The sequence below is a fragment of the Cryptomeria japonica genome, chromosome 5, assembly GCF_030272615.1.
Source record: "Cryptomeria japonica chromosome 5, Sugi_1.0, whole genome shotgun sequence".
NCBI lineage: Eukaryota > Viridiplantae > Streptophyta > Pinopsida > Cupressales > Cupressaceae > Cryptomeria > Cryptomeria japonica.
The window spans coordinates 899,411,830-899,438,683 of record NC_081409.1 but is presented as its reverse complement, the minus strand read 5'-3'; the positions used below and the strand labels follow the sequence as shown (position 1 = coordinate 899,438,683).

The 26,854-nt window shown below is 36.6% G+C and overlaps 1 protein-coding gene across 3 annotated transcripts in view; it reads right to left on the bottom strand.

Moving 5' to 3' along the window:
• LOC131034719 (vacuolar protein sorting-associated protein 45 homolog) overlaps positions 1-26,854 on the bottom strand; it is a 65,368-nt gene that overhangs the window by 18,677 nt on the left and 19,837 nt on the right. For all 3 annotated transcript variants that reach the window (XR_009103827.2, XM_057966288.2, XM_057966289.2), the window contains exons 3-4: positions 9,880-10,075; positions 9,687-9,766 (exon numbers count right to left, since the gene is read on the bottom strand). Coding sequence is in view for 2 of the 3 variants with exons in the window: in XM_057966288.2 (XP_057822271.1) it covers positions 9,687-9,766; positions 9,880-10,075 (276 nt within the window). In the remaining variant the exon portion in view is untranslated. The remainder of the gene's footprint in view (positions 1-9,686; positions 9,767-9,879; positions 10,076-26,854) is intronic.

Sequence of the window (26,854 nt, the reverse complement as noted above, 5' to 3'; positions counted from 1 at the left end):
ACACTAACACCACAAGTTAAGCTTAGATCAAATTCCAATTGACCAAAGAAGGCAAATTTACAATCAACAAATAGCTAGTGGTATGGATAAACGAATTTCACATAGATCCATTCAACAATTTCTTCATTCAACTAAAATATTTAAAGTAAAATTCTAAACTAAATTGAGGATTAAAGAGCCACGCAATACTCCAAAATTTCATAAAAATCACCCAAGTTCAATGATTCAATTCAATTTTGGCAGCATCTAAGTGACAATTCTCAAAATCTCTCTTACAAATGAAGAAGGGGTTTATATAGAGTCTCAAAATGAAATGAATGGCCAAGATTCATTAAGAAACAAGGGCCCATATCATGCCAACACAGCCCTGATTAGGTTTTCTAACAAAAAATGGAATCTTACCCATATCGCAAAGCTCGAGGAATGAGGTCCAATGAAATGCCACCTAGTCATCAAGAAAGTTGTCTTCGCAAAGATTCCTTCCTCCATCCCTCTCTTTGGTTGCATATTCAACGAATCTGGACATGATTGAATTGATTTCTTCCATTGTGACACTTGGCAAACCATCCTGTTGCAATTCGATCACATCCAAGGCATCTGAGCAAGCTTCAAAGTGGCTCTCCCAATCTGGCGTATGCTTTTGCAAGTTGCTGATGAAGATCATAAGGGAGACCAAATCAAGCTAGTTCTTCCTAATAGACTCTAGCCCTTGAAATAAACAAACTTCATTTTCTCTTTCAATCCTTACAAATTCAAGCTGCTAGAAGTGTGGACATCTTGTCCCAATAATTCCTCAATTGAAGTGAGGATCTTTGATTGTATCTCTAAGATTGATCCTTCCATTTCCATGTACTCATCCCTTGCATGATCAAACATTGATTTCTTCATTGCCAAAGAACAATACCATCCATAGAAATCATTAACATTCCCCTCTTGAATTACTCCCTCCCAGATTAATGTAGATGTAGGAATCCACTTCAACACTTTGAGGTGAGGAATAGTCTTGTCTTGGACTTGTTGAAATTCTTCCCATACTCCCTCCAAGCATTGTATCCTACTTATTAGCGGCATTGTCTTATCGGAGGCATGGACAAATTGGACTAGGAAGTCCTCTAATTGCTTTGAAATATCTTCTATCCATTTTCCAACCTCCTGATATGTACTCCTCATTACCTCATGATCATTAGGTGACCCTTGGGCAATAGCAATGAGTGGAACAAATGTAGGATCCTCACGCCTGAGGGGATTCAACCCCTCAGGCACTTCAACACTTTGAGGTGAGGAATAGTCTTGTCTTGGACTTGTTGAAATTCTTCCCATACTCCCTCCAAGCATTGTATCCTACTTATTAGCGGCATTGTCTTATCGGAGGCATGGACAAATTGGACTAGGAAGTCCTCTAATTGCTTTGAAATATCTTCTATCCATTTTCCAACCTCCTGATATGTACTCATTACCTCATGATCATTAGGTGACCCTTGGGCAATAGCAATGAGTGGAACAAATGTAGGATCCTCACGCCTGAGGGGATTCAACCCCTCAATGTATTTCTTGAGTTTCCTATTTTCTATTTCTAACATCTCCTTCTTCTCTTCAACTCTGTTTAATCGTACCTCACTAGCCTTGGTGGAATATTGTTTAGCTCCTGAAACTCTTGTTGCTTTGTGGATGGTACAAGATCAATTGTTGTAACCTGATAGTCCATGGGAGGGATCTCATCTCTAGGCTTGTCAACTGCTGGGACAGCCACTTGCAAAGTGCGGGATCCTGAATCATCTCTAGTAATTTTAGAGAACTTCTTTGCCTTCTTTTCTTTAGCCTTACCAATCCGGGCTAAGAAGTCATCTATATGTTCAATGGGCTGCATTTCTACAACTTTCTTCTTTTCATATTGCTCATCAACCAATCAAGAATTGTGGAAAGTTCCATTCCATCCTCGAGTTGATGATCTTCATCAATTCCTCTCAAGGCGGAAATTATCTCTTCATCTGCTCCTCTATTACCGAGGTCTTCCACATTATCTCCTAAATGGACCTCAAGCTGAATGGTTGGAGATATTGGTGATTGTTCTTCATCTTCATGTGGTGCTGATTGAGCTGATGCGTGCTTATCCTGATCATTAACTGGTAGGATCTCCATGTCGGAACCTTGCAAGCTTGTAAGGTTCGGAGGTGAATCCCTAGATTCTTATGTATGTGAAGGTAGGAAATTGGATAAACTATGATCCATATTTTTCCACTAATGGCATTGCCTCCTTGGACAACCTCTTATGTAATCCACCCTGTAGCAACCGTGTGAGGTACATGGTGAATGTATCATTCACCCTTCTATACCATTCTTTCTCATGTAGGTGGAGTTGCGGATAGCATTCATACACCTATGTTGTCCTTGCTTGTTCCCGACTTCAACCTTGCATATTAGTCCTTTGTACTTGATGTGTCTTGCTAGCATGTAGACTAAGTAAGAAGTCATGTAGAAAGACTTCATCCTCTCCAAATTCCTCAATTGGATATCTAAGTTATCAATTATGATCTTGGCCCAATTTATCATTACTGTTCCAGCAGATATCTCCTCAATGAAATAAAACATCCATGTCCCAAATAAAGCTCCTTGAAGTGCTCCCATGATCCTATTGAGTAGGAAGATCATATCACTAAACTTCTCCTTGAAATTTGAACTTAGGAGTTTCTTCGATAGCTTGGAATGGTGACGCCTTGTTTCAAGAACCCGCTCATTGTTAATAAGAGTCATACATGTATTCGATCCTTTCTCGAACATAGCTTGGGCGTCCTCCTTAGTTCTTGTTTGCATCCCCTGGTAACTAGGAATCCCAAACGCCTCTCTTACTACATCTTTGATGAGATGTGCAAGCACCAACCCCTTGGGTGTTCGGATTGTTCTTGACCGTGGCTCATAATGCCTAGCACACTCAACCATGAGCTCATTGCATTGTATTATTGATGGGAATCCAGCTGCGTGGTAAATTCCACTCTTCATTATGTTGACAACCAAGGGAGAGGGTAGCTGCTTCTCAGTTGTGTACATCCTTTGTTTCATCCTTTTTCTATCCAGGTACTCCATGTTGGTGTCTCCAACCTTCTTCCATTTGGAAGATATCTGAGATTCTAGATAGAATCCCTCAAACACTTTCTTCATTTGAGTCTTCCTTGCAGCTATTCTTGCCTTTGACATGGTACCTGTATGAAGCTAGATGTCAATAAACTTGAACAAATAATTTTCCAGAATTAACCTAGGTTATGATTTCAATTAATTTTCAGACTTATAGGATTTCTAAAATCAGAAAATTGAAACTAGGTAATGTTGATTCTGGAAAATGCAAAGGATTGAATCAAAATCTAGAAATTTTGCCTTAAAGAAACCTGATTTTCAGACTCAAGAATGTCTGATTTTAATTTGTAAGTCTGAAAATGCCATCAAAACCCAGAAAATTGAATTATGTTGCAACCAAATTCGCTGTCTTGAGTCTGATTTCCGAGTGTAAAAGTCTGAAACACAGCCTGGAAATCGTTTTTTATCAGCTGAAAGTCATTCTTCTCCTTGTGTGATTCTCATTATTGATGCAACATATGTTTATACTGGCTGGAAATGGTGCCCTCAGCTAGCAATGGTGTCTTCAGCTGGGCTGCAAAACGTCCTTAATGGTGGCATTCTTATGCTTGTTGCCTTAGGCAATTTCACTTCCTTTCCTCCCTTGCTGGCTTAGATCATTCTGATTCTTCCTTCTTCCAGCTCACTTGACCTTGGATCAACAACATAATGATTATTATATTGCTTGCTGGCACATGTTTTAGTCAGCACTTCACCTTACATTGCCATCACACAGTGAATGTGGGATATAAAATGTTAACACAACAGTGTGGGGGAAAAATGATGTGTAAGGACATTTAGATTCAGCTTTATTTCCCTTTTGCTTTGTCCTGTCACGACCCAAATTTAGATTAATAATTTTTACCTTATAATAGACATTTATACAAGATAACATTTTGATGTTTTGATGATATTTGAAGTGTTTGACGACATTATGATGCTATTAATGACATTTTAATACGATGATATATTTTTTAACATGATGATTGACATTTTAATATAGTGTTAATCATGTGATGATGCTGATAAATTTTTAATGCGGTGATTTGACTTTTTCGCCGAGTATGAGTTGGATGCGGGGACGACCGTCAAAGGCAGACATATGACCGAGGAGGGGTCTCCTAGCTCATCGGCAGTAACCCAGGGAATGTGGCTTGTGCATTCACCCACACAGACGTAATAATTAAACAGATTAATTAAATAATAAAATCGATTTGGGAAGTCGATAATAAATAACATTATGATATAATTGAAGAATAAAATATTAAATTTAAATTAAAATGTTAAATAAGAGATTATAAGTAAATAAATTAAATTATTAATTCGAATTTAATGACTTATTTAAAATTTAAGCATGTGCAAATTGACTCTTGAGTTCCAAATCTGACTGAGGAATTAAATTCCTGTCAACTCTTTTTTTTAATTTTCTTTTCTTTCTTTGATCAGTTAATGTTTTGCAAGGTCGTTTTGGCAAAAAAGAAAGTTATCGCCCAATCTCTCCTATCAAAGTCGACTTCTCTCTTTAAATCCCTGTGACACATGAATTGTTATTTTTCTGTTTGCTATACCAAGATTCCTATCTGATTCAAATCGATTCCACATTTAAAATGAAACCAATTAAGATTGTTACAAGCAAAAAGTCCTGTTTGGAAGGCGTAATCGATACCCATGTGGGTAAAATCACAGTATTAATCAGTCATAAGGTTTGGATTATTAATTGATTTCCTATCATTTTTAATTTCGATCTGATTAACCTTAAGTTATTATGGTCAATAAGAATAGATCTCTTATAATATTCTACTGGTTCGAATTTACAAGGTAATATACATACATACATATATAGGTTTGTGTTTATGAAAATTTTATTGGTTAAGAAACAATAACATTAATATTAAATGTAATTAACCGGGAGGGTAAAATAAATGTTACTGTCTATGAAGGATGCTAGGAAGGATGTGCTTGATTATGGGTCAAACAGGGAAGGGTGTTTTACACCTACCCCAATAGGGTTAAATTGGCCAATAATTAGTTTAATATTCTCCCTGCCATAACACATGTAGCTAAGTTCAACAGTTTGGTTGTTAGATACTATATGCACGCACAGGTTCCATTCCCAAAAGTTGATGCCGGTTTGCTAGGATACTCCGTCGTGAGGGACGGGGGCTTATCATGAGCACCGGGAAGCGTGAACTTCATTTGGTTTGGCGGATAAAACGCTTGGGTTATATGTCTGTCTTCCAGATTGCAGATGGAGGTGAGTCTGATGGCAAAGAAGACACTACATCTAGAGACAGAGAATTCACATCATGATATTATAAAATCTTATGCTTTGATGTATATTGTATTATTGTATTTTGTAAAATTGACCAATGTGGTCTCATGAATAAACTATGTAACCTATGTAAGATATGTAAAGGGCCTATGAGGCCTACTGTCAAAAATGCGACAGGAAATTGCCAAGAGAATGTAACTAACAAAAAAAATGGAAAACTACTAACCACTAACCTACTAACATGTGTCCTACTTGTGCATGATTTGTTGATGGTGTGCTTCATTTCATGGATGCTTGAGGCTTACTAAGTTTTTCTAGGTTTACTTTAATCATATACGTGAATCAATACGTATGCGTTCTCTTTTGATGAGTTTTTCCTTGATTCCCTTATGAATGCTTAATGCTCGGGTTGGATGGTTATATTGATGCTAATTTAAGTCGTTTAATTGACCAAAGTATTTCATGGTTTTTTCATGCGCATTAACTTTTCGTTACTTTTAATTTATCTTATTCATGCACATACTAACTAATGGTTGTAATAATCTATTTGGCATCATATTTCAATTTCTCTCATACTTGTTAACTTACAAATATTACTTCATGTTGAATGTTAAATTTTGAGTAGACTTTAATAAATGAATTTTAGAATCAATTATGTTGGTTAGGTCAAGAGGGTCCTTACATGTCCACCAAATGAAATGGTGGAAAATCAATCCCTATCAGGACTAATTTTCTCTTCAAATCGTATTCAATTTGCCTTAAAAACTCATTCAATTTTGCAAGGGGGAAAATCGATAGTCATTTGGACTTTGTTTTTTCACCATTAGTTCACTTTTCATTACATATTCCCTCTTGAGTGGAAATCTGCCTTGCATCGGGGCTGATTGTCCTTGAAAATCTCATGTAATTTTGATCTCCAGCCCCTTGGTGGAAAATCGATGCCCATCTAGACACCTAAATTTGATCAAATCTTTGTAACCAGCCCCATGTGGAAAATCGACCTCTATCAAGACACCAAACTCATGTTGTTTTTGCATCATTTAATCATTCACCTTTCAAGTGGAAAATCAACACTCACCAAGACTCATGATTTTTGCTTAATTCACCTTTCCTTGGTCACTTTTCCCTCAAGTGGAAAAACGTGGGTCATCGGGACTTTCAGTTTCCTTGTATTTTTTCACCTTGTAAGCCCAATGGAAAAACAACCTCCATTGGGACACTTGATTTCCTTTGTTTTGTCTTGAGTGGAAATTCTTCGATCATCAGGACTTTCAACAATAACATCTTAACTTGCTTGTAAAATGAGTTCTAGAGTGGAAATTCAACCTCCATCAAGCCTTTTCTTGTCCTTAACATTAAATAGATCACTTGATGCTCAAAAAGGAGTGGAAAAACCTCCTCCATTGAGACTTTATTGATTTTCACTTAACTGGTCAATGGAAAAACTTTTTCCATCAAGATTTTGCTGATTTTCATGCTTTTAAGTCCAATTTTGTCAATTTATGCAGTCAAAATTCTATTTCCATCAGGCCTATGCGAATTTTCCAAGTTTTCAAGGGTGGAAAATCGAATTCCATCGGGACTTTGTGCATTTTTAGGCTCATTTCACCTCTTAGGAGTGGAAAAATGACTCCTATAGGGATTTTTAACATTTTCACACAAAATTTGCATCAATTAGCAACATTTTCATCATTTTTCACTCAGATTTTAGGGCAAATTGAAACTCAACACTTAGAAAAATAAATTGTCATGCTAAGGCAATTTGACACTTAGGATCATTTTTAACATCCTTTTCAACATTTTGATCCTATCGACTTCAAAATTTAAAGATTTATCATCATTTGCATAATGAAGACCTAAAAACATGACCATATCCAAAGACGAGACTCGAACATTTGAAGCTCAAAATTGTCACTTAACTACCAAAACCCTAAACTAACAAGGCCGGAAATCAGGAAAGAGGGGGTCCCTGATTGCAATGGGGCGATGTGTGAAAAGGTCACAACAAGTCCTTTGGTAGCTTGTGCAGCTCTTTGTATCTTGCCCTGAGATTGTGCGTCTCAGTATTGCAAGCCCTTCATACCTTGCCCTAAGGTTGCATGCCTTAGTTTTGCAAGTCCAATTAGGTGCAATAAGCTCCTTGTCCTTAAGCGTGAAACATTGTGATCAATTATTCATATTGTGAGTGTGATTCTCATTGTGGTTTTTCCCTTCTTGGGTTTTCCACGTAAAACTAGTGTTCTTGTATGTGTTATGCTTTGTGCTTTCATGTTTCATATTTGTAGTGATGAGTTAATTGTGGTTTCAAGTTTAAAAGATAATAAGTGTTTTAAGGTCCAGACTGATTCAAGCACCATTTTTGAGTGGCAAACCTAAATAAAAAATGCAACAAGGGCCAGCAATGACAAAATCAAACTATGCCCAATAAGCAACAAAGCTTTGGCCCCACTTTGAGGTGGAATGACCAGCAAAAAATTGTGCTAAATGTGTAAACTGCATCATAAAACCTAGCTCAAGGAAAAAAGAGAATTGTGAAGTCTAAGCATCACTGCAAGATGGCATGACTAGTTAGAAATTTGACCCAAGTGGCAAATTGAATCTAAAAATGTGCCATGAATAAGTAGATTAAAAACAAAATGAAAATAGAACACTTTTCTAGTGGTGATGCCACTCCCAAATTCCACCTCGACATGAAAATATCATGAAATAGTGCCAACTTCTAAACGAAAATAGACAACTGAGTGTCATGTTCTTTATATGGCATAGCCTCCTAGAAAGCGTGAAAATTAAGTGGCAAGCGATGAGGAAAAATGCAACCAACAAATAAGTATAACACTATTGTGAAGTTGGCAATTAATTTAAAACACTTGGTCTACTTGCTTGAGTAGAAAAGGGAATTGATGCTCTCTAACACCTATCACTTTGTCTCAATATTGTTTGACAATGTATTACAACTTGATTTCCTAGAAAAACTTACTAATTCCTATATATCTTACCAGAAGCTCCAAGGGAAACCCCATTTCAGGACTCTATCAAGTACTTAAAGTAGCCAAGAAATGGCTCCAAAACTTTCAGAAGCATTTCCATGCCATTTCCAAAATTAAAGAAACTAAAAGTAATCCATGCCATTTACAAAATTGAGCACGTCCATTTCCAGCTGGTTTGGTCTTGTACTTCAAAAAATCTCATGCAAATCGTAGCCTTACAAAAATTCATATTCTTTTAAAGTCAAGAAATCCATGTGCCAACAAGTAGCCTTACATAGAAACCAAAATACATTAAGAGGTAAGAGATCTTTTATGAGATCTCATGTGAAACGACACGACTTACTAGACACATCCAAAAAAAAGAGAGTTTTCTATTGCTTACACGATTTCTCAAAGAGATTTTAGATGAACATCTCCAGTTATAATTAAAAATTAAAAAATGCTATGCCTCTTGCAGCAGCACAAGTTTGAAGACTTTATAACTTACCAGGAAGGATCCACTCAATGTAGTAAGATCTCAAATTAATAATTTATTAGTTTGGGATATACAATAAGCATGCGGCAAATAAATTCAGAAAAGAGCTCCATGCAGCAAATCCCCAGAACTTGTAGATTAATTATTTTGATAAATACTGTCCCAAACAATCCTTATTGTCAACGCTTCACAGGACCAACATGCCATATCAAGGCCTTTGTCTATTAAGGAGAACAGCTGCAAGGAGGCTTAGTAGGCTCCTCATTGTTGTTCAATTTATTAAACAGAAAATATAATTAACTACAGTCAATGATAGGGTAGAATCAGATGAGCATGTTCGTTACAAGATGAAAAGGTACGTCAACATCAACAATAGTCTGATTTTTATGAATATATTTTTTGTCTTTAGTTTGGACCTGTTAGAATTAGAAATAATTTCTTTCCACTTAGAAAGTCATACAGATGTGTAGCTATTTATTTAGTCAATCACAAGGTCACATATATTGTGGAAAACTATTGCACGAGCCAAATTGAAGTTCGTTCAAGAGTTCGTTTGAGAGAATGTGGCAATATAAGTGTGCATTCTTCATATCATTAATAATCATGTTACATAAATTTTCATTGTGTTAAAGAGGAGCTCTCAGATACTTGAACTTATTTTGCTAAAGACCAAAAGTTTCATTAGACATTGGATAGTGTTTATAGGAGGTAAGAAAAAATGTTCAATTTTGACACACTTCTCTGACAAAAAGGCTAAAGAATTTCATGAAGAATATGTCATAAAAGACTCTCACCACAAAGGGTCATCTAAGTTTATTTTGCTCCAGCAATGCCTCAAAAATACCTGTACTTGCTGCACAACTTCGTGCTCATCAGAATCCCCAAGAATCTGAATGTAGTGAGTCTTCAATATATTAGAAAAATCTGCAACCAGAATCAATGCACAAATTCCAACATCAGGCGGTGCAAGAAAACCATGCTCGAGGACAGAATTCAATATGACATGGCCACTGACATGCATAGTTGACAGAGCTTACACAAGTGGTATTCTCCAAAACGTGGAAAATATAAGTGTCTTTTTAAGTGTTGAATGTTTTCTGCTGTAGGACGTAGAAAGCAAACTGCTTTCAAGTGCGTCATCATCTCTTTTGAGACAGTTTCCAATGTTTCAACCAGAAACACTTCCTTTTGCAGTAACTCTGATTGAGAGAAAGCCACACTTATAATGCTGACCTGTAACAAATAAAACTTTATATTTCATCAGTTGAAATTCAAAAATTGGCACAAACAACTGATGCAGATCTCTGATGATTGGCAGATCCTCTAACATGCATTAAAATGGTAGCATGAAGTCAGCTCAAACAAGTTGAATCTCCAAAAATATACAAACAAAACTATAACAAGTCATATACAATGCTTTTCATAGTTGCCAAAGTTAACTGAAAAAGATTTAAGGAAAAACCATAAAACATATTTCATGAGAAATCAATTAGCTGAACACTTAAATTTTACACTGCCACCAAGGCTAGGCATAAAGCATATTTCATGAGAAATTATATTAACCCGATTTACAAGATTTCATGAGAAATATGTATTAACCTGATTTCATGAGAAATATCAAATATGTATTAACCGCATGTGGAATTTTCCTTCCATTATGTCCTCTATTTTTATTTAAAAGTTGTGATATCCATTTTAATCTGTGAGAAGGATGCCATTATTGAAATCTGCTATACTAGGAAGGCAAGAGTAGCCCTTTTGCATATTATTACGTGTCCAATTTATAGATGATTCCTTTTAAGTGCAACTTCTATTCAAACCCTCATTTTAAGAGATTCAAGTGAACAATGAACGAAATAAACATGGCTATTATTTCAGAGCTTTTCTCCCGTTGATTTATCATCTATTTTGTTTGGTTTTTCTCATTTACTATTCCCATTAGGAGGAATGCCTTGGAGAGTCCATAGTGTCCAACCAATCTGGCCCACGTCTCTAACCATTAACATTTTTAACTCAACTATTTGTTTACACAGTTAAGACAACTGGAAGTTAGCATATTCAGTACTTCAGAAAGCTAACAACAGTGACATCCTATATGGATAAAACTGAGCTCCGTTGGTTACTTCAAGAAGAGACAAACCGCCATCTATTGTCTATTGTGGCAGACTTTATACAACGGCTTCTACCAATACAGAGTAAATACAGGACTTTTACTGCTCAATTATTGTCTATAATAGTAAATACAGAGTAGAGAGAAAGTAACTTATTATTCATTGAATACCAGCATAAAGGGCTACAAGACCTGAATACATTTTGATTTTGAGCTAGTAAGCCTTCACTTATTAAGGCATCTTGACTGCAGAAAATTCTCCAGCTGAGGATACCTGGGGACTACACCTTGAGGCACCCACTTATTTACTGCTTGCTACACTATCACTTGCAATAATATACAAATAAGGAAAAGTACATACCAGATTGCTTATGCAAGGATAACACAGTAAAGGCTTTATTTAGGGTAGTGCTTGATTACAACACAGTAGATCAAAGAGGACCTTCCACAGATCAGACCCATTCACTAACTATGGCAATTATATTTACACAGTCCAATGAATGTTGATTGGACCACAATGATTGGTATTCACTTAAAATTATTTATTTAACATACTATACAATGCCAACAAGGAATTAACAAAATAGATTCACCTTCACAAGTATCATCAAATTAAAACAAAGTCCCCCTGTCCATGGGGTAAGAGCAAATAATACTGGAAGCAATAAATACCAATGAGGTGCTGCTGATAAATCTAGTGGTCAATGACACCCCCATCCTGAGGACTTTGTGAAATTAAATATTGATGGTGCTTCCCGGTATAACCTAAGAAATGTGGGCGCTGGTTTTATATTGAGAAGTGGTGTAAGTGATTTTTTTGTATAGTGGCTGCCTCTTATTGGGAGTGAAAGCTAATAATGAAGCAGGAAGAGGGGGCAGCCACTGCACTTTCTAGATGCAGTGAAAAATTACTGTGGAAGATGATTCTCTATTAATAATTGGAGGCTGCAGAATTATGTCAAGGAAGCACTGGTGTTGAGCTCTAATTTTGCTGGAGTTAGCTTTCAACACTGTAGGTGCAATTCAAATTTTGTGGCGGACTTTCATTGCACAATACAGCCACCTTTCTAACTTGTGGATTGGTTTAGAAAAGCATTTTTGTCAGAAACCTCCTTAAATGCTTGTCATTTAGAGTGATGACATAAGGAACATCTATGTCTGGTAGATGTTTTACTTTTTGTTATCAAGATTTTCAGCAGCGGAAGCTTGTGTGATATTTTTATGCTTGCTTGGTGCATGTGAAGATGAAGCTTCATTAATGTTACATTTGTGATTCCTCTATTTGTCCTGGTGGAGGCTACTTGTATTGATGTCTTCATACCGGTTCATGCTGGTTGGTTGGCTGGGAAGTGACAACCATAAACCTACTAGAAGTACTTTTCATGTTGTGGCCACCAACTATGGCTTTGCATGCTTCTTTAAGTATACTCCTTCATGGATGAAACACCTTTGTAATACTTACTTAGATCCCATTTTGTACAACCCATTAACCAATTGGAATGTCCTTGCCTTTTGTGCCAGCTTTGTTTTCTCCACCTATAGTGTGTCCCTTAGGAATGAAGACGTGGATAAGAACTCTCCAATGTTCTCATACCATGGTAATACCACAGTGATATGGAACTAAAGAACACCTAGAAAGTCTGCATCTATACCTTCAACTATTTCACCAAACTTTACCTGGATAGCCGGTCTACAATGGCACGTCTCTTCCTTAGTCAAACAATGAATTTAAATGTGAATTCTTGGAGTAACATTAACCATCTACTCATTGACCCTTAATCATGGGCTTGTTCACCAAATTCATCAATCAATGCTTGATGGTCTATGTAAAATATACATGATGTTGCCAATAAGTACTGTCAGGGTTTCAGAGTTTCTATACTAAATATGTCATGCCAAGAGCCTCCCTCTTTTTTGTGCCATAATTGTGTTCTGCACTTTACAAAAGCTTGGTAGTGAAGAACACTCGATGATCCAACCCCTAGGTTACTGCCTATACAACAGGAGGCCACCACACCTCTTAGCCCTAGCATAACAAAAGAAAGACTCCATATCTAATATTTGTTCATTTCTACATGCCAAAAAAAAAAAGCAGCCAAGTTTGAAAAACAAGCCAGTAGGTAATGGAAAATGACGTTTGCATTGCCCAATCAAATATTCTACATGATAACAATGACAACAAAAGAAAGTATGTGACGTTTTACAAAGCTCTAATGATTTGGAGTGCCTCTATTCTGCGGTAAATTTATTGAGGACACTTAAGCATGAGACTATTATTAAATTTTACAACTCATGAGTGGATGATAAAAATTACGATCATAGATGAACATATTGGCAATAAATCGGCCAGATCGCGATTTATCGTGAGGCAAATGGCCTGCTGATTTAATCGGCTTTAAAATAGTGCATGATTTTTCCAAAAAAATCACGGACTATCGGTGAAAAAAATCGCAATTTGCCGTGTATTGGATATATCTCTGATTTTTGGCCCTAAATATCACTTAACCGTGCAATTCAAACTAGAAAAAATCGTCTTGAATGCAAATAAATGAACAAGGGTTTTATTGTTTTTTTTGGCCTTTTTCAAAGCGCCGTCGGGAGAGACAGGCACAAGTGAGCACGAAATAGGTTGTAGATTTTCCAATTCGCGTTTTGGCAATCTTTCTCACAATATACCGAAGTGGACTCAATTGCCATTTTTCTGAGTTATAAATCATTATGATTATACTATTTAGTTGTGCAGTGTTTTATTTGGGTAAGAAAATTATATATGTTTTGTCCAAAACAAAGTCTCATGTATAAATATAAATTTAATATATTATATTTTCTTAGATTTATATATATTTTAACATTATTAATATATTAAATAGATTTACATATATTTTAACATTATTAGAATATAAATATACTTATTTTTGCTAAATGTATAACGTGTATACTAAATTTTAAGAAATTAAATATATTAAATGTATTACGAGGATAGATGCACAAACATATGTCACATTAGATGTATGCTTAAGTCAATGATAAATGTATAACGTGTATATTAAATATATATTAGAATATTTTAAGAAATTATATATTTTCAAATGTTCGATAAATTTGCCAATTTATTGCCCCAATTTTTTCCCAATTTTTTGCCAATTTTCGGCCAAAAGATTTATTGCCGATTAAGAGTTTTTCATCTTTGATTACAATATCAATGTTATCACATAAATGTTTACATTTGGGACACTAAGGCAGTATTGAAAAAGTATGAATGACAACATTAAAATTGCATCAAGGCCCTGCATTGGATCCATTGTCCTTGGCTATAATTTCCTGACATTGACTAGATGCATATCTTGAGAAAAGAAAACACTTCTGGCTCCTGCGATAGCTCCAGGGATTGCCTATCTCTGTCTAATCAGTAAATATAGAATATTGATGTTCTCTAGTCATATTGTGTTTTGATTTTTACTATTACATTTGCTTCACTCTAGTTACTGTTTAAACTATCTTCTGAAACTATGCCTAATACTCTCTATACGAAAACAATAAGAGTCCAGGACAAGTTATTATACTGTATTTCAGATCTTTTTCTTGTTGCACCAAGTATCTATGTAATATGCTCATGCCTAGCTCGTTTTTAGTTCCATCTGGAGAGTATTTGTAATTTTTCTTCTTTATTAAACATTTTTCACCTTATTTAAAGAATTACACAATGTTGTATTAAGCTTTGAACTAAGTGAGAACTGACTATGTCAACACAGGCATCGTTTTCCATTAAATGTTTATTAACAAGAAAAAATTATGCATATTGTTATCAATGTTATCATATGAATATTTAAAAGTTCCCTATATTTTTTAAAATTTCTGTGTTTTTTATATAGTCGTCCCCTTTGTTGTCCCCTGTCATCCCCAAAAATGGCCTCAAAAAAACCTGCCCCTGAAATGCATCCTCCCATCTCCATGTCTTCCCATCTTGAAAACTTAGTGGAACATAGAACAAATATCCATGTCTACCATGATACCACCAAAAAGGCACATTGGAAATTATTTGTTTAAATGATATATTGAGTTTAATTTCTGTCAATTTCTATAATGCCCCCTACTAGGGTCTGCCAATTAATCATACATCATTATACTTATTATGCCTTAAATTAGATTATTAAAACTAAAGAACAATTAGTGTTCATAATACAATTGATAGTTACTATATTTAAGCCCCCAATCCTTACTTCTTTTCTAATCATCAACCCTAACAAAGGATGGGGAATTACTATGTTAGGGCACTAGAAAACCATTCTCCACAAATAGGCCCAAAGGTTTCAGGAACACCCGTCCATGCCAACTCTTAGGGCTCACCTACCTTGTGAGACATTAATACCACCTTTCCCTAACAAAACCAACTTATCCTCATGAGGGGCAATAGAGAATGATTAAAAATTAGGCTATGAATATACTAATCTCACATGTATTATGAATATATATATGTAAATAACTGAAATTAAGCATAATTGTTACATAAATGTGATTAACAATATAAATCTTATTATTTCTGTTTTAAGTGTATATAAGAATAACTGTAACAGCTTATACCGCAGGCTATGTATCTGTTCCTAATTCCCAATAGAATTCAGATATAATAATACTGTGAATAAGCATTCAGTTCATAAATAAGATCAAGCATACCAATCTGCTGCTTCAACAATGATTGCCAGCAATATGATCGACCAGTAACTTAATGTTATGTTCCTTCAATGCCCTTTATAGTTTCACTTTTTCTTGAGAAGAGACGACTCTTGGAGGTTGCCATTCCCATGGGAGGGTCATGCCCTTCTTGGAGACATCTCTTCCTAACTCAAACTAACAGATTATTGTTGTGTGCCTTAATGATGTTTTTTAAGAGAATCGCTGTCCTCTCTTAATCACTAATCTCCAAAGAATGGCTTCCTGTTTATTCATGTGTGTTGTGTGCAGAGGTGTAATCGCTGCTTCTGTAATGTCCCCTTAATTAATTACTTGTAAAGTGGGGGCAATTAACTAACACTTTAATCACAGGTGACTTCTTTCTAAAATAATTAACACTAACCTTGAGAAAATACCACTTATAATAAGAATTATAAGCCACAATCTGTTGTATGAATATATCTATTTTTTTCCTAAATGTAATTAATATCTAAAACAATATATATATTCTGCGACTATTATCTGGTACAATGGGTATGATGTTCAGAATTTGAAATTTGAAGTAGTATCTTTGGTATGTCTGATATTACAATGGGTACTATGAAATACCCTCCTGTTGTTTCTGAAATGACTGTATACTTATGTTTCCAGTTTCCCTTTTGTCACGTATAGTGATGATAATTAATTATTGTGTCTGGTCATGCTTTGAAGCAAGCGAATATTTAACCCGTCTGATTTTATTCTGTGCAAACTGAATGTGCCAAAGGCAGGTGCTCGACTGTAGCAGATCCCAAATATGGATACAGTTAATAGACAATATTCGATGATTGTTGGAATGTGTTTCTTCTTGCATCTTGTACCTCTTCAAACTAAAAGGTGGCTTCCTTTGGAGTTCGATGAATCATCCCTTTTCATAACCGGCTTCTTTCATAACATATTCAGTAATGATCATTGTGTTATGACACAACCATTGTCTTAACAATTCTTTGCTTACTTAATCATTGCTGACTAATCACCACCTTTATCTTGATTAATTTAGTATGGCTTCTTTAGTCATCAGTCATCACTAGATTAATTGTCTTTGCGGAATTAATTCTAATATCCGGTGGTCATATATCTACAGTGGTATGAGCAGAGGATTTCATATTCTTGGTCTGATCGTAGCAATCGGATGTTTGTAGCATCTTCCCTAATTAGTTATCGATGAGGGCTGATTGATCTACCAACTCACTAATGATGGATCATTGCTATTTATTGCTATGATTATCTTTATTGGATCGTTAATTGCTGCTTGCAATCATCTTCGGCTATGTATGAAGTATATCGATATTTACGTTGTCTATCGATCTTCTCCAATCTTGAGATGCAGGTTCCATCTGTAAATGATCTGATTATAATGGTGTAACATCTATGCACCCTTTTGTGACTAGATTCGCTGCCTGACGACATGAACACCCACCGCTATATTCTCTTTAGTGATCATTATTTCATTATTTCCAGTATCCTGTCCGTTATCGTATATGGTATAATTGTTGTTTATCAATTTCTTTGACTTGGGTGACTGATATTAACTTAGTCACAACTCATGCTTCCTTTGATTATTGTATATCTCCCCTTTTGACTTTTATAGAAATAATCCCTATACTTGATCTTGATCATTTGTCCTTCATTGTATTGGCTATTAAAATTTATAAAGATGATACAAGGAGCTTTCTCACCGTTTGCTTGTCTGGTTTCACATATTGAATGGGGACATCACAGTTTCTCATCCTTGATTGCTGTGATTGGCAGAATAGGTACTCTGAGATGAGGACCTCCTTTGAGACGATGCCAATATTCCTCATACTCTTCGCTTACAATTCCTACACATATCCACTCATAGCTCTTTACATATTTATAATCTTATTGAATCTGTTTCTACACTTGTGAATGATTTCCAATCATATTTCCCTAAAAGCCTAGAGTTCTAGACGTCTCTTATCTATTCGCTGTAATTGTTATTTATTTAGGAATTGCTGTGGATACTTCGAATGCTTAGTTTACGAGGTAATAAGATTGTTGCCTTTGTTCTGCTTTATGGAGGTAATAACCACCTGGTGCATTAACTACTTTGGTCTAAGATAATGGAAAATCAGGAATTCTTAAGAATAAGATGATTTTCTAATGCATTGATAGATTTGTTCTGGTGGGAGCATGACAATTTCTTGCAAAGGTGAGGTCATTTTGCTTTTGATGGGAAGTGTTTGTAATGTTGCATGTTATGTGCTAAGTAATCTTGTGCATGATCCTCCTAAATTGTCATGTCCCTTATCCCATGGGGCTGACCCTCTCAACACTTAAATTACAAGTGTTTTTAAACACTATAATTATAATATTAATTATTTTTAAAATAACAATAACATTTCAATTGAGGATGACTTAATTGATTTTGGGTGCCAATGCTTTGTGAAGGCTGACCTATCTTGTGTTAGGGCGTTCAGGTATAAATATCTTTTTTCATTTTTTCATTCACAGACATCTGATTTTTGAGAAAATTTTGGGCGAATATATGCAATTGCAGCTTCCAATGCAAAAGGACGAAAACCCTATTTGCATAAGTGAGTCAAGATGAAACCCCCACCTCTCTTTTATAAGCAAATCCAAATCAGGGTTTGCATCTGGATTCACAATTTCAATTACTAGCTAATTCTTTTAGGTGGGCACAATGTTTTGGAGGGAAAAATTGGAGTTCAAGAGCACTGCAAGTTTCCAACCAATGGCAAATTTGGCTGTTGCTAGAGCAGATCAGTCCTAATGAAAAAGCATTACCAAAGGGTCTGGATGCTACTGATCACACTTATAACTCTGCATCACCAAATCTAGACTGGTCTAAGTGGTGAATCCAGTAAGTTCTTGTACCAAAGAAACCCTAAACTATGTAACAGCACCAGGTGAAGGAAGTTGGGCATCGGTGGAAACTGTAACCACCATTCTACAACAGCTTTTGAGGCATTTTCAACAGCATGATAAATCTATAAACTCACACCAACTCTAGAGTTTCCCATGTCCATATTTCAATCAGCACCTTCTACCTAAGCGGTAGCAAGGATTCAAGAACATATCAACCCACAAGGTCAATACAACAATGCCAAAAATCATTGCACTCTAAGCGTAACAGACTAACCTGTGCAACAATTCACTGATTCATATAGTAATACACAGGCTGTCCCTCTCAGCACAACGATTTGCTAGAAATTCGTCCAAGTTTGATTAGCTTAACTTGTTTGTGCAACTACATCTTGTGGGACAATGATCTATTGAATAATTCGAAGATGTATGTTGAAGGGTTGTTCTAGGGAATAAACTTTGTGAAGCACAAAAACATTTTGAATCTGCATTCATTTTTCTGTCAATTTTCTAGAAAGTGTATTACATTACATTTTGGAATTGTATTCATCTTTGCTACGTGTATTATATTGGCATTAGAGCAAGCAATGCTGCCAGCCTGCAGGGTAAACTTAGTGTGTACAGCAGTTAGGATCTGGAAGTAAAGACAGAGGCAAGAAGATGTCAGATCGAGATGAAGACTAGGATGCTTTCATGCAAATACAGCAACCAATTGCATAGATGCAGGAACAAATGGCAATACATCAATTGCAAACAACACAAATAGTCCACTAAATATTGCAGAACATGAATAATTCGAACAATCACATTAGATCTACTCAAAATAATAGTGCACAAGGCAACAACTCAAATCAGAATGGGTCTGAAAAATCATAACAGCAGGGTTCCTGGACCTACACAGCCCTCATTATTGGCTAGAGTTGAGCTAACACAAGAAGAGGAAGTGCTCAATCCAACAGAAAACAATTTTAATGCCTGCATAGATGCCTATTCAAGACTTGACATGTAAGTTAGGCAGCAGATTCCATTCATACAGTTTTGTAATGCTAGAGTGGATCAAAGGGAAGACAACCTATGCAGAAATTTAATAGACATGTACAGCAACAGGTGAGTAAGTTGACTCTTCCAACTTTTGATGGCTCGAGGAAGGTCACCGCAAGAGCTTGGCTCCAAAAACTAGACACATATCTTTCACTCAACCCTATGATAGAGGATGAAGCTATCAAGTTTTCTATTCATCGGTTAATCCCACAAGGACATCGGAGTTTCACACAAAGGCTCCTAGATAAGTTTGATAGGAAGGACCTCAAGGTACATTTCAAAGAATTAACACGCTTGAGACAGCATGGTTCAGTGAAAAATTATATAGTAGTGTTCCAACAAGTTTCATTCATGGTGCTTGATGTTACAAAGAGGAGGCTTATGTTCTTGTTCAATGAAGGACTATCAAAGTCTCTTTGAGGCTTGGTTAGAGCTTTTGAACCTACTTCTATACAAGATGCTATTTGGAGGGCTGGAGGATACCACAACAAAGAAAAAGCCCTACCAAGGAATGCACCATCAAAATCACATGGGAGACCTTTTCACAAGGACATCTCGCAACCAAGGGCACTACCTACTAAGCCAAGCAAGATAGAAGAGTCTAAGAATAAGTTTCAAAAGAAGTTGTGTTTCACATGTAGAGAGCCATGGGAGCCAAAGCATAGATGCTTGGGAAAGGGACAGGTACACTACATTGAGGTAGCGATTGATGAGGATCAGAAGTTGAGGAGTCTAAGCCTAAGTTCATGGTGGAGGAGATTGAGCATGAGGAGAAGGAAGGAGGAGATACTTCAAGAGACACACTTGCAACACTTTCTAGAGCACCTAGATATTACCCTCTTCAAGTTAGAGGAGTCTTACAAGGACAAAGGGTGATAGTTTTGATTAATAGTGGGGCAACCCACAACTTCATTGATGAGGGTTTGGTAGCGAAGTTGTATTTAAGAACCAAAAGATTTTGAGGGGTTTAACGTTCAAATTACAATGGTTGATGTGTTCACCTTTCCATGCAAGTGAAGAATTCAATAGATGGAGTTGACTCTAGGAGGGCATAGGATTAGAGATGACTTTTATGTGAGCATTGGTGAGACAGGTTTGGTTTTGGGAGTGCAATGGCTCCACTCACTTGCAAAATGTACACAAAATTATCAAACTATGGAGTTGAAATTTAAATCCAATAGGAAAGAGGAAGTTCTTCATGGCCTATTAAATGGAGGTCCAATGGTTGTTTCAACTAAGAGGATTGAGAGGAAATTTTGTAGAGACCAAGTAACTTGGGCAGTCCATCCAAGGATGAGACCACCTACCATGTTGACATTCAGTCTATATTGGATAAACATAGCAAGGTGTTCAGTAACATTCCTCCTAGCTTACCACTAGATAGGGGCTTCAAGCATGTGAATGAGCTTGAGGAAGGAGCAAAACTTGTTATCACTACTCTTTACTGTCACCCACAGAGATACAAAGAAGAGTCTAAGAAGGCAATTAAGGAGTTATTGAACATGGGACATATACAACCTTGTTCCAACCCATTTGCTCCATCTGTGGTGTTGGTCAAGAAACAATATAGGACTATAAGGATGTGTATCGATTATAAAGCCCTCAACAAGAAGACAATCAAGAATCACTACCCCATACCCAGGATCAATGAGTTGATGGATGAGCTTCACAATGTGGTGTAGTTTCCAAGATTGATCTACAATCAAGTTATCATCAAATCAAGGTTAGAGATAAGTATGTGCATAAAATAGCTTACAGATGTCATTATGGGCATTATGAGTTCTTGGTCATGCTATTTGGGCTAACCAATGCACTTGCCAAATTCCAATCTTGCATGAATCAAGCATTTATCTTCAAATTAAGAAAATTTGTGTTGGTTTTCTTTGATGATATCTTGATTTGTAGTAAGACATGGAAAGATCACTTGACGGACATAAATGAGGTGCTTGGCATACTTGAACAACATTCATTCTATGACAAAGCATCAAAATGTAGGTTTGGGTTGATTGAAAATTTTATAATTGGGGCATAAGATCAATGCCCAAGGGGTTAGAGTGGATGAGGAGAAGATCAAGGCAATAAGGGAGTGGCCTACGCCTAGGACATTGTCACATTTGAGAGGATGTGGGACTCTGCAGTTATTGTAGGAGATTTGTGAAGGATTTTTCACAACGTGCAGCTCCATTGACAAATTTGAGAAAAAAAGGAGCCTTCCCATGGAGCATTTTGGCATAAAGAGCTTTTGACAGACTCAAGGAGGTAATGAGTGTCGATGTTTGTAGCTAGGTCCGATCCCTTCTAGGGCCGACCTAGTACTCTTGGCAATTATGTGGCCTGTCAGCCTTAGGCTTATTATTGATTCAATTTGACTTTGTGTAAGTCTGGCCCTGATTGAGCGTCATATGTAACTTGTCATTAAGCAAGACCTATATGTAACTTGTAATTAAGCAAGACCTGTATGTAACTTGTAATTGTATTGGACAAGACCTATATGAGTGTAACTTGTAATCTATAGGTCTGACCTTATTCTTGGCGCCAAAACAATAAAGCTGACCTAGGTAAATTGGGAGGCTATGTCACATATATATACAAAGCATCATTCATGCTTATGACATATACATTCCACATAGAGATCTCCTTCAGCAACAATCAGAGAATACATTCATTCAGCAGTGATCAGCGAATACCATCTATAGTCAGCAAATATCTCCTAAGGACAGCAAACTACCTCTTAGGTACAGCAAACTTCTTCCAAGACAGCGAGTCCATTGAGAGGCTGTGAATCTTCTTCATTATGTTTGTCTTCCTTGATCAGCATTCAAGTGTTTTGCAGATAAGTCCATAATACTGTTGTGCCCTAGTTTTGAATCTATCACTCTACTTTGCATATTCTGTTGGTCAAGTGCTTCAAGTGTTGAAGCAGGCTTGTAAAGATTTATACTGATTTTGCCTAATAAGATCTGAGATTATTGCTGGGTTTTTCAACTCCAAGAGGGAGGTTTCCCAGGGTATTCTAGTGTTCTTTATGTGCATTGAATTTTTGGTTTTCTAATTTTGCTATCTATATATTACAGTCTGATCCTAAAATTAACATGGTATCAGAGCTTGGTTTGAATTGATTGTGATCAGATTGTTGCAGTACTTCACCTTCTTCTCACCATTTCCAGCATTGAAGATGATGACAGGTTTAAAAGTTGAAGATAGACTTGACGGAGCTTTGAACTTCACCTCGTGGAAGGTTAGAGTTCTTATTGCACTTGAAGAGAATGATCTACTTCAGTTTGTAGAAGGAAAAGATCAGCCTGAGCCTGAAGAACAAGTGGAGAAACTCCAATTCAAGAAGAATGCAATCAAAGCCAAGAGGATCCTGATTGACTCCGTGAAGGATCATCTTGTTCCTATCATCTCCAAGATGTTTTCAGACAGAGATATGTTCAAAACATTGGAAGGGATGTATGAGATCAACAACACAAATAGAGCACTTGCATTGAGGCAGCAACTTTACCAGGTCAAGATGGCAAAGGGAGAATCAATCATATCCTTCTTCATGAAGATTGCAGAATTGAGAGATCAGCTTAGCGCCATTGGAGATGAAGTTGTGGACAAGGATCTTGTCATGCTAGCGCTGAATGGCCTTCCTCACTCTTGGGAGCCATTTATCCAAGGCATAATTGGGAGATCCAAATTTCCCAAATTTGATCACCTTTGTGCTTATTGTATTCAAGAAGAGTCAAGGTTGATATCAAGAGGAATTGAGCATAATCATTATGATGTGAAAAATCAAGTCCTTGCTACACACACTTCTATGGAAAGAGGCAAAAGAAGAAAGAGGGATAGAGATAGAGGTCCAAATCCTGTTCCGAAAAAGAAGAACTTATCTCACATTCAATGTTTTAGGTGTGACAAGTATGGCCACATTGCTTGAGAGTGCAAATCTAGGTCTACTCCTCTAGCTTCTTCTGTGGAAGTTGACATAGAGACACCCAAGGAGGAGCCAAAGTCAAATGTCAACTCAGAAGGGTTCTTGTTCTAGAAGGAGAAAATGTCATTTTTCAGCTTCAGAGGGAGCCTAACATTTCAGCTTTAGAGGGAGCCTAACATTTTCAGCTTCAGAGGGAGTCTGACATTTCAGCTTCAAAGGGAGTGTGACATTCCAACTTCAGAGGGAGCCACGTCATCATGAAGATTTGGTTAACGCATTTTTCTCTGTTTTGGAGAAATTTGAGGTGAAAGCCCTTATTAATGAGTTCTTCTCTGTGAGGGAGAAGTTATAGGTGCAATCCCTTGTTAATGAGTTCTCCTCTGTGAGGGAGAAATTCGAGGTGCAATCCCTTGTTAATGAGTTCTTCTCTATGAGGGAGAAGTTCGAGGTGCAATCCCTTGTTAATGCATTCTTCTTTGCGAGAGAAGTTTGAACTGAAAGCCCTTGTTCCGCCCTCTGCGAGTAGGCATGGTGGTAATGCACTCTTCTCTGGGAGAAGTTTGAGGTGAAATCCCTCTTCCACCCTCTACGAGTAGGCATGGTGGATCCACCCTCTACGAGTAGGTATGGTGGATGTCATGGAAGAAATTCCATAACTTAGCACTTGTGCTTGTTCAACCTCTAGGAGTAGCTATGGGGAACATCATCCATGGGAGTAGCCATGGTGGTTGTATTCGTTTGCATTTTTAATGGGAGTAGCCATGTGGCTCAGATCTTGAGAAGGTCTCCTCCCTAGCTAAGAGGGAGTGTTGATATTTGTAGCTAGGTCGGATCCCTTCTAGGGCCGACCTAGTACTCTTGGCAATTAAGTGGCATGTCGGCCTTAGGCTTATTATTGATTCAATTTGACTTTGTGTAAGTCTAGCCCTAATTGGGCGTCATATGTAACTTGTCATTAAGCAAGACCTATATGTAACTTGTAATTATATTGGACAAGACCTATATGAATGTAACTTGTAATCTATAGGTCTGATCCTATTCTTGGGGCCAAAACAATAAAGCCGACCTAGGTAAATTGGGAGGCTATGTCACATATATATATACAAAGCATCATTCATGCTTATGACATATACATTCCACACAGCAATCTCCTTCAGCAACAATCAGAGAATACATTCATTCAACAGTGATCAGCGAATACCATCTATAGTCAGCAAATATCTTCTTAGGACAACAAATTCTCTCCTAAGGACAGCGAACTACCTCTTAGGGACAGCAAACTTCTTCCAAGACAGCGAGTCCATTCAGAGGCTGCGAATATTCTTCATTATCAGCAAATGGTGTTTGTCTTCCTTGATCAGCATTCAAGTGTTTTGCAGATAAGTCCATAATACTGATGTGCCCTAGTTTTGAATCTATCACTCTATTGTGCATATTCTACTGGTCAAGTGCTTCAAGTGTTGAAGCAGACTTGTAAAGATTTATACTGATTTTGCCTAATAAGATCTGAGATTATTGCTGGGTTTTTCACCTCCAAGAGGGAGGTTTTCCCAGGGTATTTTGGTGTTCTTTATGTGCATTGATTTTTTGGTTTTCTGATTTTGCTATATATATATATATATATATATATATATATATATATATATATATATATATATATATATATATTACAGTCTGATCCTAAAACTAACAATGAGCTCATGTCCCGTTTTGGCTAATCAAAATTCTTCACTTCCTTTTGTTTTAGAATATGATACTTTAGGAGGAGGAATTGGAGCAGTTTTGATGCAAAATAGAAACCCTATAGCATTTGAGAGTAGGAAGCTCAAGCAGACAAAGAGGAGCTTCTCTATTTATGACAAGTAGATGTTGGCCATCATGGATGCACTAGCCAAATTCAAGCAATACTTAGTTTGTGGGAAGTTTGTAATTAAAACAGACCATAATATCTTGAAATTCTTCCTCAGTATAAAGGAATTGAATGACAAACAACAAAAATGGATAAGTATGCTACAAACCTATGATTTTGTTGAGTATGTCATGGGAAAGAATAATGTGGTGGCTGATGCACTCTCTAAGAAGCCTTATTTCTGCTCTATGATATATCTGCTGATTGGAAAGCTTCTATAATAGCTGAATATGTCAAAAACACAATTGTTATTAACATTTTGAAATTAAATTTATAGGGTGACAAGCGCAAAGTTGTGTATGAGCTCATTCTTTATAAGGATCGGATGTATCTTGTACCAAAATTGAATGTGAAAGAGATAACTTTTAAGGGAGTGTCATGACACGCCACTTGTTGGTCATCCATGGTTACTTCAAGACATACAAACAAGCAAGCATTTTTCATGGAAGGGGCTCAAGGATTGAATAACGGTTTGGTGCCTACAAAGTTTGTAAGAAGATTTTATATAAAAGATATATTTTTGTCGTGGTTTTCTCTTGGAAGGTTTTCCACAAAAATCTCATGTTCTACTTGTGTTGTGCAAGTGTTACATCTTATGTTGTTGAATTTGTGTAATTGATATGCTTATGGTATTAAGTTTTAAAACGTAAAAATTGTTGTTATAGTGTTTTCCCACCCCCTCCCCCTCTTAGTATAACTGTATGCTCATCACACTTGATGTTACTGACATTTCATTTGTGTGTGTGTAGACCTAGATGATCTTCATTTAGGAAATGGTTATCATGATGTCATGTGTGACTCAATATCACGGTTCAATGGGAGTTGTTGACAGTAATGTGGATTCACCATTTGATGGTGGATGATCTTCTTTAGTATTGAAAATGTTTTGGAGGAGCTCTTAGATCCTACTGCTGCAAAAGGGTCTTTCACATTTTCAGGTTCACTATTAATAGATGGTTATCTTCATGTGGATTGGAGATGTTGATATCTTGGAGCCATTAAGGACTCATGGAGTCTTCGGTTGAGGTGTCGTTTATGCTTTGTCATTTGACATGTTATCCTTGTTTGGTAGGATGTTTACTATTATGTCACAGTATACTCTCAATTGCGTGTTTAGAGTTCTAGCATGATACAAGTGTTTGAAATGTTCATTTAAAGCATGTGGTCTCCTAGGAGGAGATGGTTAGATAATGATGACATGTTTATGTTCCTGATTGCACAAATGGGATTTTGACTTTGACCTTGTTTGGTTCTTTTTGTATTGACTGCATGGTCATTTGCTTGATCACTTCCTGATGGTGCTATGTTGCATTTGGAGTTTGGAATGGATTGATTGGTTACAAGCGCACATGGATTCATAGAGACTCAAACAAGGCTTAGATTTCTCTTATGATTAGAGACATGATGTTGAGATGGGTACTCTTGGTGAGTTTTCAGCAAGAAGACCAAGGAGCCTACACCTTGGTTGGACTT